At 42.0% G+C, this 26,541-nt stretch overlaps 1 protein-coding gene across 7 annotated transcripts in view; it reads left to right on the plus strand.

Annotated features, from left to right (window-relative positions):
* Positions 1–1,452: 1,452 nt before the first annotated feature.
* Positions 1,453–26,541, plus strand: part of FBXO3 (F-box protein 3) — a 39,153-nt gene continuing 14,064 nt past the window's right edge. For 4 of the 7 annotated variants that reach the window (XR_011387675.2, XR_007911568.3, XR_016230299.1 and 1 more), the window contains exons 1-6: positions 1,453–1,573; positions 5,673–5,762; positions 9,605–9,768; positions 20,774–20,888; positions 22,328–22,532; positions 23,899–23,944. Coding sequence is in view for 2 of the 7 variants with exons in the window: in XM_051825908.3 (XP_051681868.1) it covers positions 1,470–1,573; positions 5,673–5,762; positions 9,605–9,768; positions 20,774–20,888; positions 22,328–22,532; positions 23,899–23,944 (724 nt within the window). In the remaining 5 variants the exon portion in view is untranslated. Of the gene's footprint in view, positions 1,574–5,672; positions 5,763–9,604; positions 9,769–15,472; positions 15,605–20,773; positions 20,889–22,327; positions 22,533–23,898; positions 23,945–26,541 lie in introns of those variants that run through there. The other 3 variants (XR_016230300.1, XM_089327584.1, XR_016230301.1) reach the window with 2 other exon arrangements.

Consider the following 26,541-nt stretch of genomic DNA (forward strand, 5'->3'; position numbering starts at 1 on the left):
AGTTTGTATTCACGGGCTTTTTTCCCCCTTTTCCTTCAGTTCTATATGGCTTAGATGGCACTGTGTGGGATTCTGTTTTTCTTTAAGGTTTTGGTATTTTCTTCATCATGGAATTTTTCTGCATTAATTTGCACTGTTAAAAATACTGCATTACACATCATTTCTCTTGGTTCCAGAGTGTTTTGATATCTTCCTTCAAGTTTGTGCCTCTTTCACTTCACCTCAGCCCTGGCTGTAGCACTAAGGTAACTCTGCATTAGGGCATAGCTTAGACCAAGCCTAAGTGCAACAGCATAGCAGAAGGAAATGCACTGTGCCTGAAGCCCTTCTCAGCTTTTGGATTTAAGACAGCAGCCCATCTGAAGGGCAAATGGAGACCAACATAAACTGGGATCAAATCTCCTTGCAACCACTTACATAAATAGGCAGAGCTCCCTTGCAATGAAATGCAATAGAAATGACTGTTCTGTTTCCCTTTATACATTCCACCTGAATTAACCTTTCAACTTGTTGAATGCCATTTGGGGTTGTTAACGAAGCTGATGACTGAAAGTTTACACCTGGTGAGACCGACAAACAGGAGACAACCAACCTGAATCCAGTGCAATAAACGCTCTAAGTAAGTGCGTAAACCGTTTGGAAGTACAGAGATGGAGTTAAGAGTTGTTTTGTTTTGTCTGGCTGGGCAGACAAGGGATTAAAAGCATCAAACAAAACCATAAATAGAAAGCTTACGAGTATGGCAGATAGAGACAACGAACTTTTGGGAGAACAGGGAGATCGTTTCCACTTCTCCAGTCCTGGAGTAACTTCCTCCAGGATGTGGAAAAGTCTGGAAAAGGCAGCTTGGGAAATTAACATTTATGCAGAAGCCAGTCCACCATTTCACACACAAATGAGATAATTACAATCCCTCATCCACCACAGGTGGGCGAATTTCATTTCCCAGTTTGGGAGACGAGCTTTACCCTGAGAGGGGGGACTCGGCTCGTAGCTGCCGGCCGCGGGTCGGGGCGACAGAGACTGAGGGGTTCCCGGGGTGGAAACCAATAGAAGCGAGCCGAGCTAGCCTGAGATAATGCGGCGAGGCTTCGAGGGTACCGGCTGTAAAATCACGCACGACAGGCTGAGAGGACTGAGGCAGAAGACTCGGGAACGAAGGCTGACAAGTTTAGGAAGCAGAACACGACGGCAGAATGGGGAGACGAGACGGGTGCAACAGGGCAGGGAGCGCAGCCAACGCAGCGCGGTCCCGCCTGGCGGTGGTGCAGCCGCGCCTCCTGAGGGCCTGCGGGGCGTTGGGCGGGGCCCTTCCGGGTGCCGCCTCTCTGCCCGCCCAGAAGGCGGGACAGGCCTGGCAGTTACATAACAAACCTGTGCGAGCGGCTGGGGCGCTGGCGGCGGGGCGGGGCCTGGGCGGGGCCGGGGCGGGGCCAGACCGGAGCCAGACCTGCACCGGGGCAGGCAAGATGGCGGCCATGGAGGCCGAGACGGCACCGCTGACCCTAGAATCGCTGCCCACCGATCCTCTGCTCCTCATCTTGTCCTTCTTAGACTACCGGGACCTAATCAAGTAATGGGACGTCGCGTAGGGCTGGGGTGGGGACACGGAGGGAGGAGGCGGTGAGGCAGGAGGGAAGGAGGACGAGGCCGCCGACAGAACGCGGACTCCCACGGCACAGAGGGTGACGCCAGGGCCGCTCTTATCCTGCAGAGCCCCCCGGGGACCCGGGCGAGACTGGGGAGGGAAGGGGCCCGCCCCGAGGTCTTCCTCCTATCCTGGACCCAGGCCTGAGGAGCGACGAGGGCCGTCTCCGCCAGGCCGCGGCGAGGCCCAGTTGCCAGGCAATGCTCCCCACGCCGTCCCGCAGCGCCCCGCGGACCCCCTCGGGTCCCCGCCTGGTCTGGCACAGCCTGGCGGCTGTGAAAAAGCCGCTGTCCAGGCCGAGCACTTTTCTCTGGGGCCGGTGGCCCTGCAGAGGCAGGCGCCTGCGCTATGAGGTGGGCGGCGCGCCACAAGGAGACAGGTGGCCCCGACCCCCAAGGGGTGACACCCGTGCCTCGATCCCTGGCGAATTGTTCTCCTCTCGTTTTTCCTCCATAAGATTGGATGCTGATTTGTGTTTTGGGACTTAGGTACCCGAGACAGTCTTCTTTCCTGTACGCTTTGAGTTTCCCACCTGACAGGCACCTGTTCCCCAAATAAACACTGGTTGCTGAAAAAAAGGTGGCTAAATGCTTAATTCTTCAGAACTTGGGGGTTCCCTGGGACGGGGGAGGAGATGGCACTGCCTCCCCCAGCCCTCGGGTGTCACGATTGTTTACATCTTGTCAGGTGGTGACATGGCTGAGTTTCGTGTCCTACCGTGTATACTTGGAGAGGAGACAAATCGCCCTCAGGATGGGTGGGCAAGATCCGTGTTGTTAGTGCTACCGCTGACCACTGGAGTGTAGGCATCGGTGCTTGTGCCTTGTGTTGGTGGGGTCTTGTTAGGAATGCACACTTTTTGGAGTTGCAGATAGCTTTGGTTGGCGTAGTGGAGCGGTGACAGAGCTGGAGCTCTTGGCGGCTTCCTGCAGTGTGTGCTTGCACTTGTCTTTCTGAACAAGTCCTCTTCCTCAGGTTCGGACTCAGAGAAGGAAGAGCGTTCTTCGGGAAAGGCTGCTCTGGCACCACCTGTGTTCATCTGAAATATTCTGCTGCTGTTGCCTCTTGCCATTTAGATGCTCCCTATGTCCCCTCTACTTTTGATTGCTGCTAGAGGGGTTTTCCCAAGACAAATCTAGCTGCCATTCTTCAAAACAGAACACTCCCTTATTTACAGACTGTAACCTCAACTTCTGGGGCATTGAAGGCATTTACCACCTGGCTTATTATCTAAGGCTTTTCACACCTTATTTCTCCTCCACTATCTTATTTGCACAGTTCACTCTGATCAGATCAGACCTCTGCCAGCATACCACACTCCTGTGCCATTTTTGTTGTGTGACTTAAGTTCCTAACCTTTTCTGGAATGCCTTGGTCTCCTTCTGTCAAATTGGCAAGATAGAACCCCCTGTTTACCTTCTTCCTTTTATTTATTTATTTAAAGATTTATTTATTTGAAAGAGAGAGCGAGATCGATCTTCCATTCTGTGGTTCACTCTCACGTGGGTGCCGGGGCCCAGGCACTTGGGCCATTTCCCGCTGCTTCCTCAGGCACATTAGCAGGGAGGGGTATGGAAAATGTAGCAGCCAGGACTCGAACCAGTGTTCATGTGGGATGCCTAATCCTCTGCAGGACGATGCTGGCCCCCTGCATTCTTCGTTTCTCCACAGTATTTCTTTGCCAGGCCAGATAGATGTGCATTTCTCAAATTTTCAAGGTTTTTTTTTTTTTTTTTAATTTTAGTGACTACTGTCTGTCAAGCTGTTAAATGGGGGGGTGGGGAAGGGAACACAATAGTGAACAAGAGAGAGGTCCCTTGGTGGGCTTCCAGTATAGGGGGCAGGATGGAAAGACAAGTAAGCGCAGACTTAAGAAGAGGTGCTGAAGGAAATAAATAGGTTTCTGCGTGAGAGAGTGGGGGGAGAACTGTCACTCCACGGCGGAAGGAGCTGCCATACGTGAAATACAGCACAGTGCAGCCCAGGTGGAGGGAACAATGTTCGGAGGCGCATGAGGTCGTGCGACAGGACCGTTCACCAGCATTGCCTGTTGGAGGAGCTAGGAGGCTGGTGCTGCCAAGGTGGGGAGTGACTCAGAGATGAGGCTGGTGAGCCAAGGTGGGAAAAGCAGATTTTATTTGGAATGCTTTAGGTAGTAATCACATTTTTTTTAAACAGAAGGGACATGATCCTTCTGTAAATGTCTGTGGAAATAAATTCAATTGAATACCATGAATTTTATATAAAAAAAAAAAAGTCCAGTGTACTACAGTTTCTTGTGTCACACAGCCAAACTTTGGCAAGTCTAGCTCACTGCTAAGCTCTGATGGTTTTGTTGTGTTTTTGCTGAACTGGGTTGGGTTGGATTAGAGCAGTCCTTGGGACATCATGTGGCATCATTTGCATGGTTTAAGATTGCACGATACTTTCTGTGTTCCATGGTGATTCATTGTCTACTGCTTTTCACCTTTACTGCGCATCAGAAGTACCTGTGGCACTTTTTGAACATATAGATGCCTGACACATGGATCTCACTCCTAACCAACTGAATCGGTGTCCAGAAGAGTGGTTTTCAATCCTGGTGTGCATCCAAATCACCTTTGATGCTTATTCTGAATTCTTTCATGTTGTTTAACCGCTAGGGCGGTGCAGGGAAAGGAATCAAGAAAAAACTGGAGGGATTCTTCTGTTTATAAAAGTTAGTTCGGCCGGCGCCGCAGCTCAATAGGCTAATCCTCCTCCTGCGGCGCTGGCATACTGGGTTCTAGTCCCGGTCAGGGCGCCGGATTCTGTCCCGGTTTCCCCTCTTCCAGGCCAGCTCTCTGCTGGGGCCCGGGAAGGCAATGAAGGATGGCCCAAGTGCTTGGGCCCTGCACCCCATGGGAGACCAGGAGAAGCACCTGGCTCCTGGCTTCGGATCAGCGTGATGCGCCGCGGCGGCCATTGGAGGGTGAATCAACGGCAAAAGGAAGACCTTTCTCTCTGTCTCTCTCTTTCTCTCTCTCTCTCTCACTCACTGTGCACTCTGCCTGTCAAAAAAGGAAAAAGAAAAAAACAAGTTAGTTTGGGCATCTCCTGAGGGCAACAGAAAAGAATGAGGATGATATTTCAGCAAAATCTGGAATCAAGGGCTAGTCTGTTTACCACACATTGGTTTTCAACGTGGCCTTGACAAACCCTGTTTAAGATCCCATTTATTGATTAGCTGATGACCAAGTGAAATTCTGAAATTTCTGTAACTGTGATTTCTCTTCTGAAAAGACAGAAATCCATTTTTGTAATCTGGGGTTCATCCTTCTTTTGCAAATTATCTGTAGAGACGTTTATAAGATTGAAGCACTGTTGTGGTTAGAAATCTGAATAGTAAGAGAATTCTTTGCTTCTGACGCTACATGTGTTCAGGTAGTCGGTACTTGTATGGGTGCGAATATGGAATCAGAACTGTTATAACGTAGACCCCTTTTAGAGGTAGACTCTTTAATAGTTGCTTCAATGAGTAAATGTTTTTGGCTTTAGTGTTAATTTTTTTCCTGTAAGAAAAAAACTAGAACATAACAAAGGGTCTGTGTAGAGACAATTTCCAGTAATAAGTAAAGTTTCCTTTGAAACTACTTAGTAACTACTTCTTATAAATCTTGAGAAAAGAAGCAAAAACAACCAAAAACCACTTTGTTTAAACTGAATAACATTTCTGTATGTAGACATGATTACTGTCCTGTCAGTAAGTGCAGGAAAGCTGCCTGACCAGAGATGAACTCCAGTGGTGTATGTTTTATAGATTTTCCTATGAAAATTATAATTGTAGAAGCTTCAGAGTTTATTTGGGAACTAAAATAATTAAGATTTCACTACTCACTAGCTAACACAATGAACAGGTTTAGAAAATATTGTTTTGTAACTATTAGGGTAGTATGAGGAAAACAAGCAAAAGGAATAAAGCAAAACTTAATGAATAATTTGGCTTTCATTTTTAAATTGTTTTTCTGTTTTCTTTTATGCTAACCGTGCGTCTGGTTACTACCAGTTGTTGCTATGTCAGTCGAAGACTAAGCCAGCTCTCAAGTCATGATCCACTGTGGAGAAGACACTGCAAAAAATACTGGCTGATATCTGAGTGAGTATGCAGGACAATGTATTCTTGCTTGAAAGTTGGCCCGTGGCTCCTGTTACGATTCTCCTCCCTAACTCTTTTCTCCAGCGTTGCCTTTGATAGTTCTTTTTGTATCTGCCAGTAAGTGTTGATGTTCTCCAAGGTTCTGTCCCTAACATTCCGCACTTCTTCCTCTATGAACTCCCCTGCATGCTTTGTTGTAGTTTCTAGCAAGCACCTCTATGGTCCTAACTCCCAAATCTGAATCTCATTCCTTGGCATCCCCACTGGACTCTGGGCTTTGTTTGCACAGCTGTTTGCTGGACATTTCTGGTGGCTGTCCATGTGAGTTACTGGATCCGGTCAGGGTTAGCAAGCTGAACAAAATGGAGGTGCAGATGACAGAGGTGGAGTTGGGAAAGGAGAGGTGGGAATACTAATGACTCTTTGAGGGGCACAAGGCAGTGACTCAAGTTGGTGAAGTAGGAGAGGTGCATGTGTACAAACAGAGCTATCACACATTGAGAGGAGGAAGAACAGGGAAGGGAGAAATTTATTATTATTTCTCTGTCCTCGTCTTTCACTTCGGTGTTTTATTGTTAAAATAATAAATCAAGAATGAGAGGTATGAATATTTAAAATTATAGAGATAATTTCCAATAATAAAGTTTATTTTGAGGGCTTGGGCTTAGAATAGAGGACTAATTTTTCACTATAAATTCTTTGGTGCTTTTGGTTTTGATAATATGCATATATTTATACTAATAAAAAGATGCTCCATCCCTAAGGAAGAAACCACTCTGAATTGCTCTTGTCCACCCTTCCCAGGTCTGTCCTTCTGCATTTGTAGTCTTCACAGCAGCACCATCTTCTCTGATGCTCAAGCCAGAGTTAGAAATCATCCTTGGGGCCGGCCCTGTGGTGCAGCGGGTTAACATCCTGGCCTGAAACGCTGGCATCCCATATGGCGCCGGTTCAAGACCCGGATGTTCCACTTCCGATCCAGCTTTCTGCTATGGCCTGGGAAAGCAGTAGAAGATGGCCTAAGTCCTTGGGCCCCTGTACCCACGTGGAAGACCCGGAAGAAGCTCCTGGCTCCTGGCTTCGGATCAGTGCAGCTCCGGCCATTGTGGCCATCTGGGGAGTGAACCAGCAGATGGAAGATCTCTCCTTCCCTCCTTCCCTCCTCCCTCCTCCCTCCTCCCTCCTCCCTCTTCCCCTCCTCCCTCCTCCCTCCTCCCTCTTCCCTCTTCCCCTCCTCCCTCCTCCCTCTTCCCTCTTCCCCTCCTCCCTCCTCCCTCTTCCCTCTTCCCCTCCTCCCACCTCCCTCTTCCCCTCCTTCTCTCTCTGTGTAACTCTGCCTTTCAAATAAAATAAATAAATCTTAAAAAAAATTTATTTGAAAGGCAGAGTTAAAAAGAGAGGGAGAGGCAGAGAGGGAGAGAGAGAGAGATCTTTCATCTGCTGGTCTACTCCCCAAATGGCTGCAATGGCCAAGGCTGGGCCAGGCTGGAGACAGGAGCCAGGATTTTCTTTGGAGTCTCCCATGTGGATACAGGGGCCCAGCATTTGGGCCATCTTCTGCTTTCTCAGGTACATTTGCAGGGAGATGGATCGTAAGTGGAGCAACTAGGACTCAAACCAGTGTTCATACAGGGTACTGTTGTCGCAGGTGGTAACTTAACCTGCTATACCACAATGCTGGCTCCCCAGTATATTTCTTAAAACTATTTATTTATTTATTTATTTCACAGGTAAAGTTATAGACAGAGAGAGAGAGAGAGAGAGAGAGAAAGGTCTTCCTTCCATTGGTTCACCCCCCAAATGGCCGCTATGGCTGACGCTGCACCAATCTGAAACCAGGAGCCAGGTGCTTCTTCCTGGTCTTCCATGTGGGTGCAGAGGCCCAAGGACTTGGGCCATCCTCCACTGCCCTCCCGGGCCACAGCAGAGAGCTGGACTGGAAGAGGAGCAGCCGGGACTAGAACCCGGCACCCATATGGGATGCTGGCGCTGCAGGCGAAGGATTAACCAAGTGAGCCATGGCGCCGGCCCCGAAACTAACTATTCTTTACATCTAGTAGTAACTATAGTCTGAGTTCAGTTCTTCTTCTTCTTCATCATCATCTCCTCTCTCTCTCTCTCTCTCTTCCTCTCTCTCTCTCTCTTGAATATTTATTTATTTGAAAGGCAGAATGGCAGGGAGAGAAGAAGAGAGAGAGGGAGAGAAAGGTCTTCCATTCACTGGTTCGCTCCCCAAATGGCTGTAATGGCTTGGGCTGGGCCAGTCCAAAGCCAGGAGCCTAGGTCTCCAGTGTGAGTGGCAGGGGTCCAAGTGCTTGGGCCATCTTCCAGTGCTTCCCTGGGTGCATTAACAGGGAGCTGGATTGGAAGCAGAGCAGCTGGGACTCCAGCTAGTGCTCTGGTACGAGAGATTGGTGTTGCAGGTGATTGCTTAACTCAAGGTGCCACAACACTGGCTCTGATTCAGTTCTTTTAACTTCCTCATAAAATGCTTCTGTGGGCGTGAACATTTGGCTTAGTGGTTAAAACACACCGAGACCCCACATCAGAGGGCCTGTATTCAGTTCCTGACTCCTAATTCCAGCTTCCTGCTAATGTGGACCCTGGGAGGCAGCAGGGATTCAAGGAGTTGAGTTCCTGCCACCCACATAGGAAACCTAGATTGCGTTTCCAGTTTCAATCAGGTCAGGCATTTGGGGAGTACATCAGTGGAGGTCATTGGTGATGCTTTATTCTCTAAGGATAAAGCCCTAGTGCATTAGTATAATTAGTACATTATCTTAAAGCCCTCTGTCCACTGCCGCATCAGACTATCAGCCTGATGATATCTATGTAGTTATGTAAGCATGATTTATTATATGATTCAATTCTAAGTATTCTCTAACATGGAGCAACTGTATGTACCTTTAAAAAATTTATAATTTCTGGGGCTGGTGCTGTGGCACAGCGGGTTAACACCCTGGCCTGAAGCGCTGGCATCCCATATGGGCGCCAGTTCTAGTCCCGGCTGCTCCTCTTCTGATTCAGCTCTCTACTATGGCCTGGGATGGCAGGGGAAGATGGTCCGAGTCCTTGGGCCCCTGCACCCATGTGGGATACCTGGAGGAAGCTCCTGGCTCCTGGCTTCGGATCGGCGCAGCTCTGGCCATTGAGGCCAACTGGGGAGTGAACCATTGGATGGAAGACCTCTCTCTCTCTCTCTCTCTCTCTGCCTCTCCTCTCTCTCTGTGTAACTCTGACTTTCAAGTAAATAAATAAATCTTTGAAAAAATTATAATTACCATGTATTAAAATTCATAGCACACATACTATTCACATTTTTTAAAATTTATTTTATTTATTTGAAAGGCAGAATGACAGAGAGACGGAAAGACAGAGAAAAAGAGATCTTCCATCGACTGATTTACTCTCCAAATGGCCACAATGGGCAGAGCTGGGCCAGGCCAGGAATTCTATCCACTTTCCCAGGCACGTTAGCAGGGAGCTGGATTGGAAGCAGAGCAGCTGAGATTCAAACCAGCATTCCAGGATGCCAAGTCACAGGTGGTGACTTAATCTGCTGAGCCACAATGCTGGCCCATTATTCACATATTTCATTTAAGGTTTATAAGACTTAGAAAAGTGTTAAGTGGAAAGTCAGAAAATAAGTGACTCATGATCCCACCATGCCTGCAGTAATTCCTGTTAGCATTTTTGATGTATATGTCATGTTTTGCTATCTAATCTTCATTTGCAGCTAAAATAAACCACAAATCCTCAATAAAGTTTGTTGACAAGGATCTAAAACATATGCTAATGTCATTTCAAAAGATTTTTAACTCTCTTTTTTAAAATCTATTTAGGGAAGAAAAAACACAGAAGAATCAGTGTTGGAAGTCTCTCTTCATAGACACTTACTCTGACGTGGGAAGATACATTGACCACTATGCTGCTATTAAAAAGGCCTGGGATGATCTCAAGAAATATCTGGAGCCAAGGTGTCCTCGGATGGTTTTATCTCTGAAAGGTACTGGGAATTCAGGGTCTCCCTTCTCCATTTTAGTTACTTTTTAGGTCAGTTTAAATAAATAGAAATAGGTTAATAGAAGTAGGTTTAAATTAAAGAAATAGGTTAGTTTCAGTAACTTTGAATCCCTGTTATCAATGCAGCTGTGCTAATGCAACCTTGTCTATAAATCACCCTTCGCATTTGGCCAAGGACGTAGAACACCAGTGTTGCCGAAAAGACCTTCGCTCTTGCTCAGCCTTGACACCCCTCTGAGGTTATTTCTGAGAAGGAAAATTTGAGCTCTTTTTGTTCTTATATTTGTATTATATAGAGAAACTAGTAATACTCTGACTGCTTGGCAGTCATTGTGGTGGTTTATTTTAAATATTTGGTTTTTTTAATTGAAAACCAGTGTTCTTTCCTATTTTTAGTATAGCTATTTGTTTCACAGTCTAATATTTGGAAAAAACCTGAGTCTGAGAGCAGCATAAGAAAGCAAGCCTATCATTTTGACATTTAGAAAGCAGCAAAACTGAGGTTTGGACTGAGAGCTGTTTGCTACCAGTATCTATGTGCCTTCTACTGTGCTCTTATTGTGTGCTTTTGGCAAGAAATATTAGCAAGCGATTTCCCTTCATTGGACTTGTTAATTAATGCCTATGAAAATGTGTAGACAGATTGCAGATATGTTACTGCTTTTCCACTTTACCCTCCACTGAAAGGAATTCTATGTGTGTTTTGGTTTTGCTCTGCAAAAATTGAAATCGCTTATTCTCAAATGTTTTCCTCCCTCTAGAACTAAGATCTCTTTTGAAACAACATTCCTTTTACTTTTGTATTTCCACTGTTATTTCCCACACAAGTATTACTTTTATACAGACCCTGATGGCATGACCAGGTGCTTAAAACTTGAATTACTAGTAGGAAGCAGAAAGAATGGTTTTGGCAGAGATAGGAGAGAGAGTTTTGAAGGAAAATAGTCTTGCCTAATATTTTTTAAAGCTTATTTTCTTAGAAGAAAATATTATTCATTTGTTATGTGAGGTTAAATATTTCAAGAGGAAGGTAATTCTGAAAATAGGTATTTGGTGATGATAAGTAAAATAGGTAAGTGCTTAAAATAGCTATTATGAACCACAAAAGTAGGCACTAAGCTAAGTATTTTGTATTGCACCATTTAGTTTGCAAGCGTTCTCTAAGAGATAGGTAATTACTATTCTTATTTTATAGGTGTACTATTTTTTTTTTTTTTTTTTTTTGACAGGCAGAGTGGACAGTGAGAGAGAGAGACAGAGAGAAAGGTCTTCCTTTGCCGTTGGTTCACCCTCCAATGGCCGCTGCGGCCGGCGCGCTGCGGCCGGCGCACCGCGCTGATCCGATGGCAGGAGCCAGGAGCCAGGTGCTTTTCCTGGTCTCCCATGGGGTGCAGGGCCCAAGCACTTGGGCCATCCTCCACTGCACTCCCTGGCCACAGCAGAGAGCTGGCCTGGAAGAGAGGCAACCGGGACAGAATCCGGCGCCCCGACCGGGACTAGAACTCGGTGTGCCGGCGCCACTAGGCGGAGAATTAGCCTAGTGAGCCGCGGTGCCGGCCCAGTGTACTTTTTTTTAAGATTTATTTCATTTATTTGAAAGGCAGAGTTACAGAGAGAGATAGATGGAGAGAAAGAGAAATATCTTCCATCTGCTGGGTCACTCCCCAAGTGGCTGTGTTGGTCAGGGCTGGGTCAGGTGTTAGCCAGGAGCCTAGAACTCCATCCATGTCTCCCTTGTGGGTGGCAGGGATCCAAGTACTTGTGCCATCCTCTGCTGCCTTCCCAGGGAGCTGGATTGGAAGCAGAGCAGCAGCCAGGACTTGAATTGGTGCTTCAAACTTGGATACCAGGATCACAGGCGGGGACTTAACCCGCTACACCACGATGCCAGATCAAGGTGTACTACTTAGTGCATAAAAAGCTGAGTTATTTATGTTCACAACGCAAAAGGCAGAGCCAGGATTTGAACATAGGACCAACTCCAGAGCTACAGTTTTAGCACTGGTTGAAGTGAGATATGACCTATTCTCTTTTCATCTTGAATATCCTAGATTTCTGTAAGAACTAGTCCAATATTAGGACACTGAAGAGATGAGGATGGTTCTCCTTGTAGGCACCAAATTACTAAGAAAGGAAGAAACTAAGGCTACACAGCAGCCTCTTCCTTTTGTTCCTTCCCTTTTGGTATTCCCCGGCTCCCTCACTGTTGTGGCCCAGCAGTCGTAGGTGATGTTGTCAGAGAAGTCCTCAACAGCTGCTGATTTACTGCCAGTGCCCATTCTCTGGGGCTTGCTCTGAGTTGGAACAGAGGAAAGGCTCTTGACTGTCTGTAGTGTGGAGTTCAAGGGACTCCAGGCTTATGAATTTTACAACTGAGTCAGGACCCCAGCTGTTCACCTCAGGTACACAGCCTCTGATGCAGTTTCAATATTATAGGTCTAACAGTTGGATATAGGCATTAGCCTTGGAGAATTTTTTATGGAGTGTCTTGAAATTATGGTATGTTATTGTTCCTGTAATGTGTCATCAAGTTTCATATTTAACTTCTGTGTTGGCTTGGGATGTTAGAGTTGGAAGGGACCAGAGAGATCTTTTAGACCAGTGGTTGGTCAGCTTTTTTTGGATAGACCAAATAGTAAGTATTTTAGACTTTTTGGTTCCCATGGTCTCTATCACAGCTATTCAACCATGCTGTTTTGGCAAAGTGGCTACAGACAATCCATAAACACATGAGTGTGGCTGTGTCCCAAAAGAACATTATTTACACAGGTGGCAGGCCAGGGTTTGACCTGTGAACTGTCATTTGCTGCTCCCTGATTTATACTAGCACTGTCATTTAACAGGTGAAAAAACATGGCCAGAGAGTTCAAGTGACTTGTGCAAGGCCCCATAATTAGCAAATGACAGAGACAGAACTCTAATCTAGCCTTCTTGGCTTCCAATAACCAATTACTGCTTCTTCTATGAGTAGACTAATGGAGAAGGAAAATGAATGAATGTTTATTGATTACCAATATACTTTATTAAGCACTGAAGTCTACTTAATCCTCACTGTACCTCTTTCAAGTAGGTGATATTATCCTCCTCTTGCAAATGAGGAAGGAAACAAGATTAAAGAAGTTGAAATAACTCAACAGAGATCACACAGACAATAACTGGTAGAGCCAAGATTTGAACCATGGTCTGTCCAGCTCCCAGATTGCATAGTAGGCTGTTACTTTTAACCTTAATTTTACTGTATTTTAAGCATATATTTCCTTCTGCTTGTCTCTCTTTTTTAAAGATGTGTTTATTATTTATTTATTTGAAAGAGTTACACATGGAAAATTAGAAACAGAGAGATCTTTCATCTGCTGATTCACTCCCCAAATGGCCACAATGATCAGGGCTGGGCCAGGCCTAAGCCAGGAGCTTCTTCCAGGACTCCCACATGGGTGCAGGGACCCCAAGTACTTGGAGCCATCCTCCACTGGTTTTCCAGGCACATTAGCAGGGAGCTGGATTGGAAGTGGAGCAGCCGGCACTGGAACAGCTGTCCCATAAGGGATGCAGGCGCTGCAGCCCTCAGCTTAATCAGCTGTGCCACAACACTACCCTTCTCTCCTTTTTTTTAAAAATTTTTTTCTTTATCTCTTTTTTCTTTTTTTCAATTGTTTTTTGTTTGTTTTTTTACCAGCAGATGAAAGATCTCTTTTTCCCTCTCTGTCTCTCTCTCTCTCTCTCCCCCTCTCCCCTGTAGCTCTGCCTTTCAAATAAACAAAATAAATCCTTTAGAAAAAAACAATTAAGAAATCATTCCTTACCCCCTTCCTCCCCCACCTTCACTCTCCCTCCCTTCCCGTTCTCCTTCCCTTCCTCCCTCCTTCCCTTCCTTCTTTCCTTCCTCTTCGTCTCTTTTTACCCTGTTGTTTTTCTTATTCCTTTTATGTTTTTTTCTATTTCTCTTCTTCAAGAAATTCTTGATTTTTTAATTTTACACATTAAATATGTAACACATAGCACATAACATAGAAAATACTAGTTTCTTTTGTTATCTAACATACTGGTTCAGGAAGTGATTTGGCTTGATTCCTTTTGTATTAAACTTTTTGTTTTAAATTAACATTTTATTTTGGAGTAATTTTAGATTTATAGGTCAGGTGCACAGATAGTCCTAGAGAGTTCTGTATACCCCTCACCTGGTTTCAGGTCCTTCCTAATGCATCCCACCATGGGACATTTATCAAAACTGAAGGTCTTCAGTGCTTCATTACTGTTGTTAACAAAATCACAGACTTATTTGGATTCACCAGGTTTTCCATTAATGGCCTTTGCCTGTTGCAGCGTCCAGTTCAGAATACCATACTGCATTTAGTTGTCCTGTCCCCTTAATGGACTCCAGTCTGTGACACTTTCTTAGTCTTCCCTTGGCTTTCCTGAGTTTGATCATTTTGAGAAGTATTCATCAGGTATTTTGTAGAAAATCCCTAAAATTGGCCTTGTCTGATGTTTTACTTATGCTTAGACTGGCGTTAGACTATGCTTTGAAAGGTTAGTGCAGAGATAAAATGCCCCTCTCAGCACATTACCTGGAGGGTACATGACTTCACTAGTGGCGTAAACTGACACACAGAAATGTGCCCCGCACAAGTGCACGTCCATGGAATTATCACACGTGAACACGCTCGTTGTAGCATCCTCCAGATGTAGAGTAGAAGCACCTTCATATCTCTGCTCTCCTTCACAGAAGCAGCCACTATCCTGATTGCTGGTGCCACCTTTATACAAATTGTGTGATTAAGTATGGATTTTATATGAATTATCTCTATTTTATTTGTGAGAGTCAGCTGTTTTGTATGTAGCAGTGGTTTCAGTTTGGTTGCAATTTAGTATTCCATTATATAAGTAGACTGAAATGTGTATATCTGTTCTGTTGATGGGTATTTGGGTTATTTCCAGTTCTGACTATTACAGATAATGCTGTAAATTTTTATGTACATTTTTAATGTACATCTGAGCGTATTTCTGTCAGATAAGTATATAGGATTAGGTTTTTTGGGTTTTTGGGTTATAGGTATTACTTATATTAAATTTCAAAAGATATTGTTAATTTTCCAAAGTAGCTCTTCTAGTTTACATTCTCAACAGCTCTTTAGTGTCATCATTCTTTTTTTATTTCTGGAGGGTATTACTGATGGTTGTAATTTACATTGCCCTGAGCTGTAGAATGATGACAGTTCTGCTTCTAGCTTTCCAATCCTTACATAGATCACGTGTGTCTTTTTCTGGCTTTGCTTTACCTTCTGCAGCCCTCACTACAGTGTTCGATGAAATGATGGCAATGGGCAGTCTTGTCTTTTTGACTGCAGAGAGAAATCTTCAATGTTTTAGCTTTCTATGTGAAGTTAGCTGTAGATGTTCTTAATCAGATTGAAGAAAGTCCCTTCTGATTCCAGTTTGTGAAGAGGGTTTTCTGTTTTGAATGGAAAATTGGAGTTTTATCAAATGCCTCGTCTGCCTTATGACCATCATATGGTTTTTCTCCTTCATTCTGTTAATGTGGTGAATTACATTGATCGATTTTCTGCATGTTAAATCAACTTTGCATTCTTGTAATAAATTCACTTTGGTTGTAACATATTATCCCTTTTATATGTATTGAATTTAATTTGCAAGTCTTTTATTGGGATTTTTTTTTTACCATCTAGGTTCATGGGAGAGTTTGGCCTATAATTTTCCTTTCTTGCAATATTCTTGTCAGGTTTGGTATCAAGATGATGCTGGCCTTGTAAAACAAGTCGGGAAGTGTTGCCTCTTTTTCTGTTCCTGGAAGAGTTTATGTAAGCTTGGTCTTATTTCTATCTTAAATGATTAGTAGAGTGTGCCAGCAAACCTGGAATTTTTATATTGAAGATTCAATTCCATTATTAAATATAGGACTATTCAGGCTTTCTGTTTATTCCTGTGTCAATTTTGATGAGTTGTGTTTTTCTAGGAAATTGTCTACTTCATCCACATTTTCAAATTGATAAGTTTTTCATAATACCTCTTTTTAATCCTTATTAGGTATGTAGTTATAATCACCTTTTCCATTTATGATACTGATTATGTGTACTCTGTTTTTCTTGATCAGTCTTACTAGGTTAGGGACTAATCAACTTTATTAATTTTTTCAGTCAATCCTCTCTATTGTATGTTTGTTTTTTATTTCATTAGTTTCTGATATCTTCTGTTTGAGTTTACTGTGATTTTTTTTTCTGACTTGAGATGCTTAGATCACAATGTTCTGTCTCTTATTTTCTTCAAATGCATTTAGGGCTATAAATTTACCTCTAAACATATTAGCTTGTTTCCAAGTCAAAATACATTATATTTTCATTACCATGTAGCTCAAAGTATTTTCTAATTTCTCTAAATATATAAAAATGTATTATTAATTTCTAAACATTTGGGGCTTTTTTAGTAATCTTTTATATAATTTATATTTTAATTTTACTGTGAGTTCAGTTATTCAAAATTTGTTGTGATTTGTTTTATGACCTAGTGTATATGATCTTTTTTGGTAAATGTTTCATGGGTACTTGGAAAGAATGTGTATCTTGTAGTTTTTGGGTTTAGGAATATATATATACATATATATATATAAGATTAGGTAAAATTTGTTAATCTTGTTCAGATCTTCTACACCTTTACTGTTTTGTTCTTTGTCTTCTTATTTTATTAGTTACTGGGAGAGATATGGCAAAATCCTTCATTGTGGTAGACAGCATTCTAAGATAGCCACCAAAATGCACACTCCCTGTACACACGTCAAATAAGTGTCTCTCTTTGACTGTAGGTGCTATTGTGAATAAAAGTGATTTCATTCCCCATGATTAGGTCATATTATATGGAGCAAGATGGAAGGATTTTGTAGATGTAATTAAGGTCTAAAAATAGTCGGTTATGATTTGTTAATCAAAAGGAAAATTATCCTGAGCAGGCCTGAATTAATCAAAGGAGTTTTAAAAAGAGACCAGGCCTTCCAGAAGTCAGACAAATTCAAAGTGTGAGTGTCTGTGCTATTGATTCTGAGAAAGCAGATTATGTTGTGGAGAGGGCTGCGTGGTAAAGAGTGGCAGGTGGACCCTAAGAGCTGAGGGCCTCAGTCTACCACCACAAAGAATTGCATTCTGCCAACCACCAGAGAGCTTGGAGGAGGATCCCAAGCATAAGATGTGTAAGGTGAGACGGCAGGCCTAGTTGATGCCATGATTTCAGCCCTGTGGGACCTGAGCAGAGGATCCAATTGAGTCACATCTGTGCTTCTGCAGAAGTACTGACAGAAACTCTGAGATGATAAATGAGTATTATTTTAAGCTGCTGGTATTACAGCAATAGAAAACCAGCATACCCACTGTGATTGTAGATATCTTTTTCTATTTAAGTTTTGCATTTTATTTTGGAGCTGTGTTACTGGGTACTTAAGTTCGGGATTGTAATACCTGTGCAGTACATTTAACTTTTTTGTCATGAAGCTATTTGTCTTAGTTTTAAAATCTATTTAGTAGAGCTACTTTAGCTTTTTTTCCTTGTCTACATTAAGGTATTTCTTTTGTATATAATTGTGTTTTATTTTTTCTCTTGTCATTTGTCTTTTAATTAGATTAGTTAGTATTTTACTGTTTAATGTGTTTACTAATGTATTGTGTTTTAGTATTCTTCTTAATTGCGTTTTATTCCTTCCCCCTTTTTTTATATTTCTTTTAATAGTGATAATTCTAGAGATTTAAATGTACATCATTGAATTATTAACATCTAACGTAAATTAGTGTTTTACCACTTCTACGAAAATGAAAAAAACCTTAGAATACTTTAACTCCAAGCACCACTCCTGCCTTTTGTGCTACAGCTTTTGCAGCTTGAATTTTCAACATATTTAATATCCCTGGAAATATTATTTTCTATGTTTTATTATTTTAGGTTTACTTTCATATTTATCTTTTCTGGTCGTTCTTCATGTCTGCATCTTCGTACTTCCAGTGGGGATCATTTTTTTTCCACTTACAGAGTTATTTTTAGTATTTCTTTCAGTGATTTTTTTTCAGACTTTGTCTAAAAAGTATACATACTTCATCTTCATTTTTGAGGGATGTATTAGTTGGATACAGAATTCTAATCACCACTTTAAAGCTGTCACTCCTCTGACTTCTATTGTTTCTGTTGGGAATTTAGCTGTCAGTCTTAGTGTTGTTACTTTGAAAATAATTATGTACATTTTTTTCCTGCTCTGGCTGCTTTTAAGATTTTTGTTAGTCTTTGATTTTTATCAGTTTTCTAGGTTTTCTTTTTAATTATTCTCACTGTGGTTTTTTTAATTGTGCTTCTTGAATCATGATTTGAAGTTTTCATCAGTGTGGAAAAGTCTCTGATGTTATCTCTTCAAAAATTGCTTCTACTCCATTCTGTTTTGCTTCTCTTTTTGGGATTCCAATGCGTGTATCTTAGACCTTTCCACCATGTTCTGTCATATGTGCTTTTCACTCCTTTTGTTGTTTTTTTTAGGGCTCCTTCTTCACCTAACCTCTAATTTGCTTTCAATGCATTTCTTTATTTTTTTTAATGTTCTAAAATTTTATTTGTTTGAGAGGCACAGAGAGAGAGATCCTATTCACTGGTCTACTACCAATGCCCTCAGTGGTGGGGGAATCAAGGCCAAGAGCTGGGAACTCAATGCAGATCTCCCACATGAGTAGCAGAAACCCAGTTACTTGACCCATCACCAGCTACCTAGCGGGATCCGCAATAGCAGGAAACTGGAGTCAGGAGCTGGAGCCAGATATATAACCTAGACAGTCTTGTGATACGGGATGTGGAAATGTGAACCGGCATTTAAACCACTAGGCCAAATGTTTGTTCTTCAGTGAATTCTTACTTTTAATTATTATATATTTTTACCTTTAAGATTTCCATTTGATTAATTTTATTATTTTTTAAAAGTCAGCACTGTATTAGTTGTAATTTAAAAAAAATTTTTTTTTTTTTTTTTTTTGAGAGTCACAGTAAGTTCCCATCTGCTGGTTTACTCCACAGATCCCTGCAGTGCACACCTTCCATGTGAGTGTCAGGGACCCAATCACTGGAACTGTCACTACGGCCTCACACAAGGTCTCATTAGCAAGAAGCTGGAGTCAAGAGCCAGAGCCGAGTATTGAACCCAGGCACTGTGATACGGGACGTGGACGTCTTAACCACTAGGCCTAATTCCGACCCCTCTTTTTTGATTTCTAGCTTATTGCTGAAAATCTCACTCTTGTCATTGATTTTGCTGACTATATCCATTTGGTCATTTTAAAGTTTATGTTTACTAGAGGTCGTTGTTATGGCGTAGTGGGTAAAGCTGCTACCTGCAACACTGGCATCTCATAGGGGCACTGGTTTGAGTCCTGGCTGTTGCACTTCTGATCCAGCTCCTTGCTAATAGTTTGGGGAAAACAGCAGAAGATGGCCTAAGTGTTTGGGCCCCTGCCATCCACGTGGGAGACTGGATGAAATTCCTGGTTCCTGGCTTCAGCCTGGCCCACCCCTGGTCATTGCAGCCATCAGGGAAGAGAACCAATGGAAAGATCTCTGTCTATTTCTCCCCCTCTCAGTAACTGTGATTTTCAAATCAATAAATCTTTAAAAAAACAAAAATAAAGTTGATGTTTACTAAGTTCGTAACTGGATGTATTATGGATTTGATTCTGTTTTCTGTTTTTTTCTCTTGCTCTTTAGTCAGATCTTGTCATTATACAAGCTTAGGGTTTTGAGTTTTCTTTTTATTGATTGCTAGACATAATTTTTGAATTCTGGGGTAGTAGTGTTTTCTTCTGGAGACTTTTGATTTTTACTGATGGATCGCCCTGTTCCATTCAGGAATTGATGGAATTGGAAGCTGGGCTTTAGTCTTTGTGAGAAGTAGTCTATTTTTAGTATTCCTAGGATATGATCCTCGGGTTTTACCAAGTCCCTTTTTCCTTTGTGAACCCTGAACTTAATTTGTTTTACCCTCCAGCCTGTGCTTCTGTCTAATGCTTTGCTCATTTCCTTGGTGGTTTTCTAAAAGCCTTCAAACCAAATAGTCACTGTTTAGTGAGAGGTTTGGTCTGGCAACCTGGTGGGCTAATGCTGGAAGTAGATTTTTTTTTTGTTTTTGCTTTTGGTATTTGTAACTACTTCCTGTTATTTTTTTTTTTAAGCTAGAATACTCATACATGGCAAATTTACAGAAGTGCAAAGTAGAATTTGAGTCAATCTGTACCTCATACTCTGTATTTCCCATGAAGAGACGGCGTTGAAACTTGAGCAGCGTTGGTTTAGAGAGCTTCTGGAGGACTTTTTGTTTTTGCTTGTGTTTTTGTTTTAAGGTTTATTTATTTATTGAAAGCCAGAGATTTTTCATCCGCTGGTTCACTCCTCAGATGACTGCAATGGCCAGGATTGGGCTAGGCTGAAGCCAGCAACCTGGAACTCCATCTGGGTCTCCCACATGGGTGCAGGGGCCCAAGCACTTAACCATCTTCTGCTGCATTCCCAGGCGCATTAGCAGGGAGCTGGATCTGAAGCAGAGCAGCCACGACTCAAACTGGCGCTCATATAGGATGCCAGTGTCACAGGTTTAACCTGCTGCACCACAATGCCAGCCTCTGCTTTTTGTTGTTTTGTTTTGTTTTTAAATGAACAGTATGAAAACAGTAGATTTAGAAACATGGGCTTTACCCTGAGGCCTGTGTTGTACAGTGTTGTTAGGAATCTTCACTGGTGCCCACCTTCCCGTGTTTTACTGGTGCTGTGCAGAAACTAAGGAATTTACTTGCTCAGGGCTTCAGATGAACTTTCAACTCATTTCCCTATGTTTCAGCCATGCATTTTGGGCAGAGTTCATTTATTCTGTAAGATTGCTACAGAGCTTAGTGGGTAGAGTATGTTTCTGCTTCAGCATAAGGCTTAGTATTTCTTCACAGTTTGCTTTTTGTATGCATCTGCAGAGGGTGCCCGAGAGGAAGACCTGGACGCTGTGGAAGCTCAGATCGGTTGCAAGCTTCCTGATGATTATCGGTGTTCGTATCGGATCCACAATGGGCAGAAGTTAGTGGTTCCTGGGTAAGATGTTCCATGTTTTGGTTATATTTAATGATGTTATTTTCTAGAATGCAATTAAATATGTCCTATTTGTATCATAATAAATTAAAGGAGTATAAAAATTCCCTCTTCTTCATAGCAATCCATAAGACCATCCATATAGACCAAAATCTACAGCTTACTTAACTTAGATTTTACCAATATAAATGTCTCACAAAAACAACTGTTAAAGTCCAGATAAATTCTATCTACTATACACTTTAAAAGCAGTTGTTTAGAGCTACACACACTGAACTAAATAGAATTTTGTCATATTCAAGTGCAGCCTGTAATTAAATGGTCTGTTAAAATTTACTTTTAAAAGGTGAACTATGCCTTGTGGAGTTTCGTGGAAAAAGCAGACATAGCTGTCAAAATCACTCAGTTTTAAAAGCTAGATGCTTTGAATGGATCTATTCCTTTTGTACTTTCGTGGAATTAAGCTATTTCAGAAGTGCTGTGCTTGTGAAATGCTAGTGAGAATTGGCAGCTGTTCTTATTGAAGCCAGGTGTTCCTTTGTGTGTGAAGAATCATTGAGGCTCTGACCTGACTGTTTCAGGTCAGAATTAGTGAGTATGAGGAGCCCCTAGGTGGTCATGGTGAGAGTACAGGTAGAACTGACAAATCAAATGGTGGCCAGAGGTCTGAAATAGACGGCCCTTCAGGAAGGACTAGATAAGCCTCAGTGTTGGCTGGTTTTTCCTATCAAACTGAAACATGACAAAATTGAAGAATGGTCATATTTGAAGAGCAAGCAAGAGAGAACTTACTAAAAAAAAAATTGGTATGATGTACAGCTCATGAATTTCAACACAGTTTTTTTTTTTTTTTAATCCAATCATGGCCCAAGCAATGAGACTTAAGATTGAAGTCTTGACAAGACTCACCAGGTTGTCTTTGGTACTTGCATTGCTATCATATATGTATATGTAGTGAGATTAATATATACCCCATGCATTCCACGCTTGTGAAAATTTGGACAAGTTTTAGGCTGACACATATTTATGCTGTCTGGGTGTATAGGGTAAGCTAAGGCTCATTTTGAGATAAAGCTTTCAGAGAGAATTTACCCTTTAAATATTAAATTAGCCACATATATGTATATAGCAAAAACACTGGCAAATCAATAAATCATGGCAAAATAGTTCTTGAAACCAATAAAAATGATTTATTTTTAAAAGGTTGACATTTAGATATTGTAGAAATTTAATTTTTACCTTAATTCAGAATCTTCAATCAAAAGAGTTTAAATTTAATGTCTAGAAATTGTATTGTTTGAGGGCTTCCTGGGTTAGAACTGTCATGCTCATCAATACTTACGAAGTTGTCATCATGAAATTATTATTTGTCAGAAAGATGAAGGGCAGCTGTTTGCTTGACTCTGCAGTTTGTTACATTTTTGAGTCTGTGTGCTCCTCAGGTTGTTGGGAAGTATGGCACTGTCGAACCACTATCGCTCTGAAGATTTGTTGGACGTTGACACAGCTGCTGGAGGGTTCCAGCAGAGACAGGGCCTTAAATACTGTCTTCCTTTAACTTTTTGCATACATACTGGCTTGAGTCAGTACATAGCAGTGGAAGCTGCAGAGGGCCGAAACAAAAATGAAGTTTTCTACCAATGTCCGGTAAGTAGGAAGTGCATTTAAATGTGTGCAGTAGGTATTTTCAAGGCCAAAGAATGGATATAGAATATTATGCATTTTAATTATAGATCTATTTAACTAGAGAGCTAATATTCTAACATAATGACATGGAGTGGCAAAAGAAAGCTTACCACTGGATGAACAGTGCAAACTATTGTGTATACAGAAGGCAACCCACAGAAAGATATGGGTTAAAGTGTTTTAAGTTTAAGCAAAAGTAATGAGGAGTTTTTTGTTGAGATAATTAATTGTAATATGTGTCTCTAGCTTTCTAAAAATTTAATTTTTCAACATTCTTTGATTCGAGTTCTAAGTCCAATAGAAACTTTTTATATGCCTTTCAGTAGGTATTTGACTTGTCAAAAAATGTAATTTTAAGATTATTTTTGGTTATAATTTTAATGGAACCACTGAAAATGTAGAATTTGGATTCATTTTTAGTTTTTAAAGATTTGTTTATTTGAAAGGCAGAGCCATGGGGGTGGGGCAAGGGAGAGACAGAGAAATATCTTTAGTCCATTGGTTAACTCCTCAGATGGCTCCAACAGATAGAAGTCAGGGACTCCATTTTGGTCTTGCACATGGGTGGCAGGGCCCAAGGCCATTTTCCACTGCCTTCCCAGGTGCATTAGCAGGAGGCTGAATCGGGAGCAGAGGACATGAAGCAGTGCTGGTCTCCGTGCGTTCATTTTTATTTTTTGTTTACAACAATTTCTTAGCTGCACAGCATCTTGGTTTCTGCCTCAATGTGAACTTTTTACATTAAAGAGATAAAGCAGTAAAGGCTTTGCATAGTTAGTTACCTATGACATTTTACTCCATATAGCATTTACAAGATTTAAAGAGCTTTAACTTTTTTTCAGCGTTATCTCATTTTTGACTTGATATCCCTGGAAGATTGGTAGGATGATGGCTTGGGCACTCCCTTTACTGAGAGAAGTGACTAACATGGAATTGCTCAGGTCATTTGCTTCTGAAACCTTTCTTCTAGGCTAACAAGTTATATAAATTCCTATTCCAGTTTTCTAATGATTTCTTGAAGGATGATGTCCTTAGTTCATTGTAACAGTAATAACACTACATAAATGTAGGATTTATTGAGAAGTGCCTGGCACTCTTTTCAGGACCTTTTGTATAGAGTTGAAAAGAGCTGTTGGTATAAAAGAACCTCTTTTATAGAAATCATTAGAGCAAAAACTGGGAAGTGTGAGGAATGTATCTGAGTATTGTTGGAACACTTAAGATCTTTTTATCTGCTTTGCTTTGTCACTAGGCAAAGATGAAGATAATGAACAATGAAAAATTAATTAAAATGTATTTTATCAATTATGTTCTTTTTCTCACCTAGGACCAAATGGCTCGGAATCCAGCTGCTATTGACATGTTTATCATAGGTAAGTGGGAAAAAATAGACAAACTATTTACCTTCCTCTTGCTTATAAAAGAAATTTAGTTGGTAAAACTTTTGTAGCTGCATGAGCCCCTGGCAATTTTATGCTTGCATTTCATAATGCTTGGTTGTTCATAAAGGATGGCATCTAAGCTCTCATTAGAACAGGTCTTGTTCTTCATTGGAATTTTGTTTCTATTTGGAAAAAAGCCATGTGTTCTTAGCATTCTTCCACAGAACAGTGTAATGCATAGAATTGTCATGAATACATATATAGTTCCCTGAATACAAACTTGCAACTTGCGTTTTCCATAGATCATCTTAATAGATAATTGGAGACATAGATACATAAAACAACTTTATACTTTTTCTCTTTTGGTGCTAATGCTGTGGTAAAGACTGTGAAAGCACACTAGAGGCCTCAGGAGCAGCAGTATTCAGAGACTAGAGTAACCTGTGTACTTCCTGAACTACCTGAAACTACTATTTTTCTCGGCTTTAAAGGGGTATTATAGGTTTCTAAAAACCTTCAATGTGTATGCAAGCACAGCTTATCCCTTTGCTATTCATCCAGTCTTATTTAGCTTCGATTATTTTTTTTAAAGATTTATTTATTTATTTGACAGGCAGAGTCACAGAAAGGCAGGCAGAGAGAGAGAGAGGTTTTCCATCTGCTGGTTCACTCCCCAGATGGCTGCAACAGCTGGAGCTGGGCTGATCCGAAGCCAGGAACCTGGAGCCTCTTCCGGGTCTCCCACATGGGTGCAGGATCTCCCTTCTGGGTGCAGGGGCCTAAGAACTTGGACCATTTTCCATTGCCTTTCCAGGCACATTAGCAGAGAGCTGGATTGGAGTGGAACAGCCGGGACACGAACCGGCGCCCATTTGGGATGTTAGCACTGCAGACAGCAGCTTTATCCATTACACCACAGTGCTGGCCCCTTGTTTAGTTTAGGTTTTGCACTCCCAAGAGAAACTTCCTGACTATCCATTCTGCTTTTGAAGGGCATTGTTGACCCGTATGTTAGCCAACCCTCCCCACCCCCCCACCCTCCCACCCTCCCCGTATGTTAACAGTTCAGGGACCTTGCAGGCTGGAGCATCTGTATTTCATTATATCTTCTAACTGGAACCTTGACTAGAGGCTAAGTGTCCATTTGTTCTATAGGATGGCACGGCCAGGTTTGTAGTGTACTTTATAGTATTGGGAAAACTCCTCACCCCTACTTAGTGAGTTATGAAAAGCTTTAAGGTTAGCCCTCACCCTCCACTCAGCCTGACACCTGTGGTCACTGGTGTCGCGGTTAAGCATCTCTGGAGGTTGTGTCCAGGCTCAGTGCCTTTACTGCACCTGTGTGCTAATTAGTGTGCACTCAGAGATGATCCTCGAGGCTGTAACCCGGGAACGCTGCTCACTGTCGGAACTGAAGGCTGCCTTGCACTTGAAGGTCAGCGGCTGGCTTGGGATCTATGCATTTCTTACCCTGAGTCTTGTGCTCTTCGGACACAGGGTGACAGCCCCACCACCACAGGCGAGTGCTGAGGTCTGACAATACTCTGCTGCTGGTGGGATTCCTCCAAACACGGGAGGCAAAGCATAATGTTTGAGGTGCACCGAGAAGACTTAAGTAGGAAGTTGGCAAGGAGAGCAAAGATGAGATGGCAGTTTCCTTTAAGCTACCTTGAGGAAGCCCCAGAACTAGGAAAGATTCTGCAAAACATGGCCTTAGGTTCAAAAAAACAGAAAACAAAAAAAGCCTACCTTCCAATATGTAAGTTGCATCTTGATTCAACTAAGTTTTACTCTGGAAATTTGGGGTGACACATAAGATGGTGTCTCCTGGTGTTAAGTGTACTATTATTAGTAGATATTTTAAATTAATATTAATTAATTTTAATAGTAATATTAATGCTGCCTATTCTGTCCTCCTCTCAGATGTTTTGGTGTTATAATAAACCAAGGCACATTAAAATATACTATACCAATTTTTATACAAATAATAAGAAATTAATTTGCTTATGTAACATTTTATTCCATGATGTATAAAAATGATTTTTAATCAGAGAAATTTTTTTCTTGAGAGAAATTACTAGTTCTAAAAATAGAATTGTGCCTTTTATGAATTTTAGTGACATTATTCATATTGCTCCTTAATATCTTCCCCAAAGTAGATAGATGATTGGTAGTCTTTATATTTAGTAGTGTTTGATAAGTAATGGGTCAAAAGAGGTCATTAATAGACACTGAGAAAAGAGCCAATTTTTTTTTTTAAGATTTGTTTATTTGAGAGGTAGAGTTACAGACAGTGAAAGGGAGAGACAGAGAGAAAGGTCTTCCTTCCGCTGGTTTACTCCCCAGTTGGCCACAATGGCCGGAGCTGCACCTATCCAAAGCCAGGAGCCAGGAGCTTCTTCTCTGTCTCCCACGTGGGTGCAGGGGTAGGGACCCAAGGACTTGGGCCATCTTCTACTGCTTTCCCAGGCCATAACAGTGAGCTGTATTAGAAATGGAGCAGCTGGGTCTTGAACCGGTACCCATATGGGATGCCGGCACTTCAGGCCAGGGCGTTAACCTGCTGCGCCACAGCGCCGGCCCCAAGA

Source organism: Oryctolagus cuniculus, chromosome 1, assembly GCF_051225735.1.
Source record: "Oryctolagus cuniculus isolate XC-2025 breed Fujian yellow rabbit chromosome 1, ASM5122573v1, whole genome shotgun sequence".
Classification (NCBI taxonomy): domain Eukaryota; kingdom Metazoa; phylum Chordata; class Mammalia; order Lagomorpha; family Leporidae; genus Oryctolagus; species Oryctolagus cuniculus.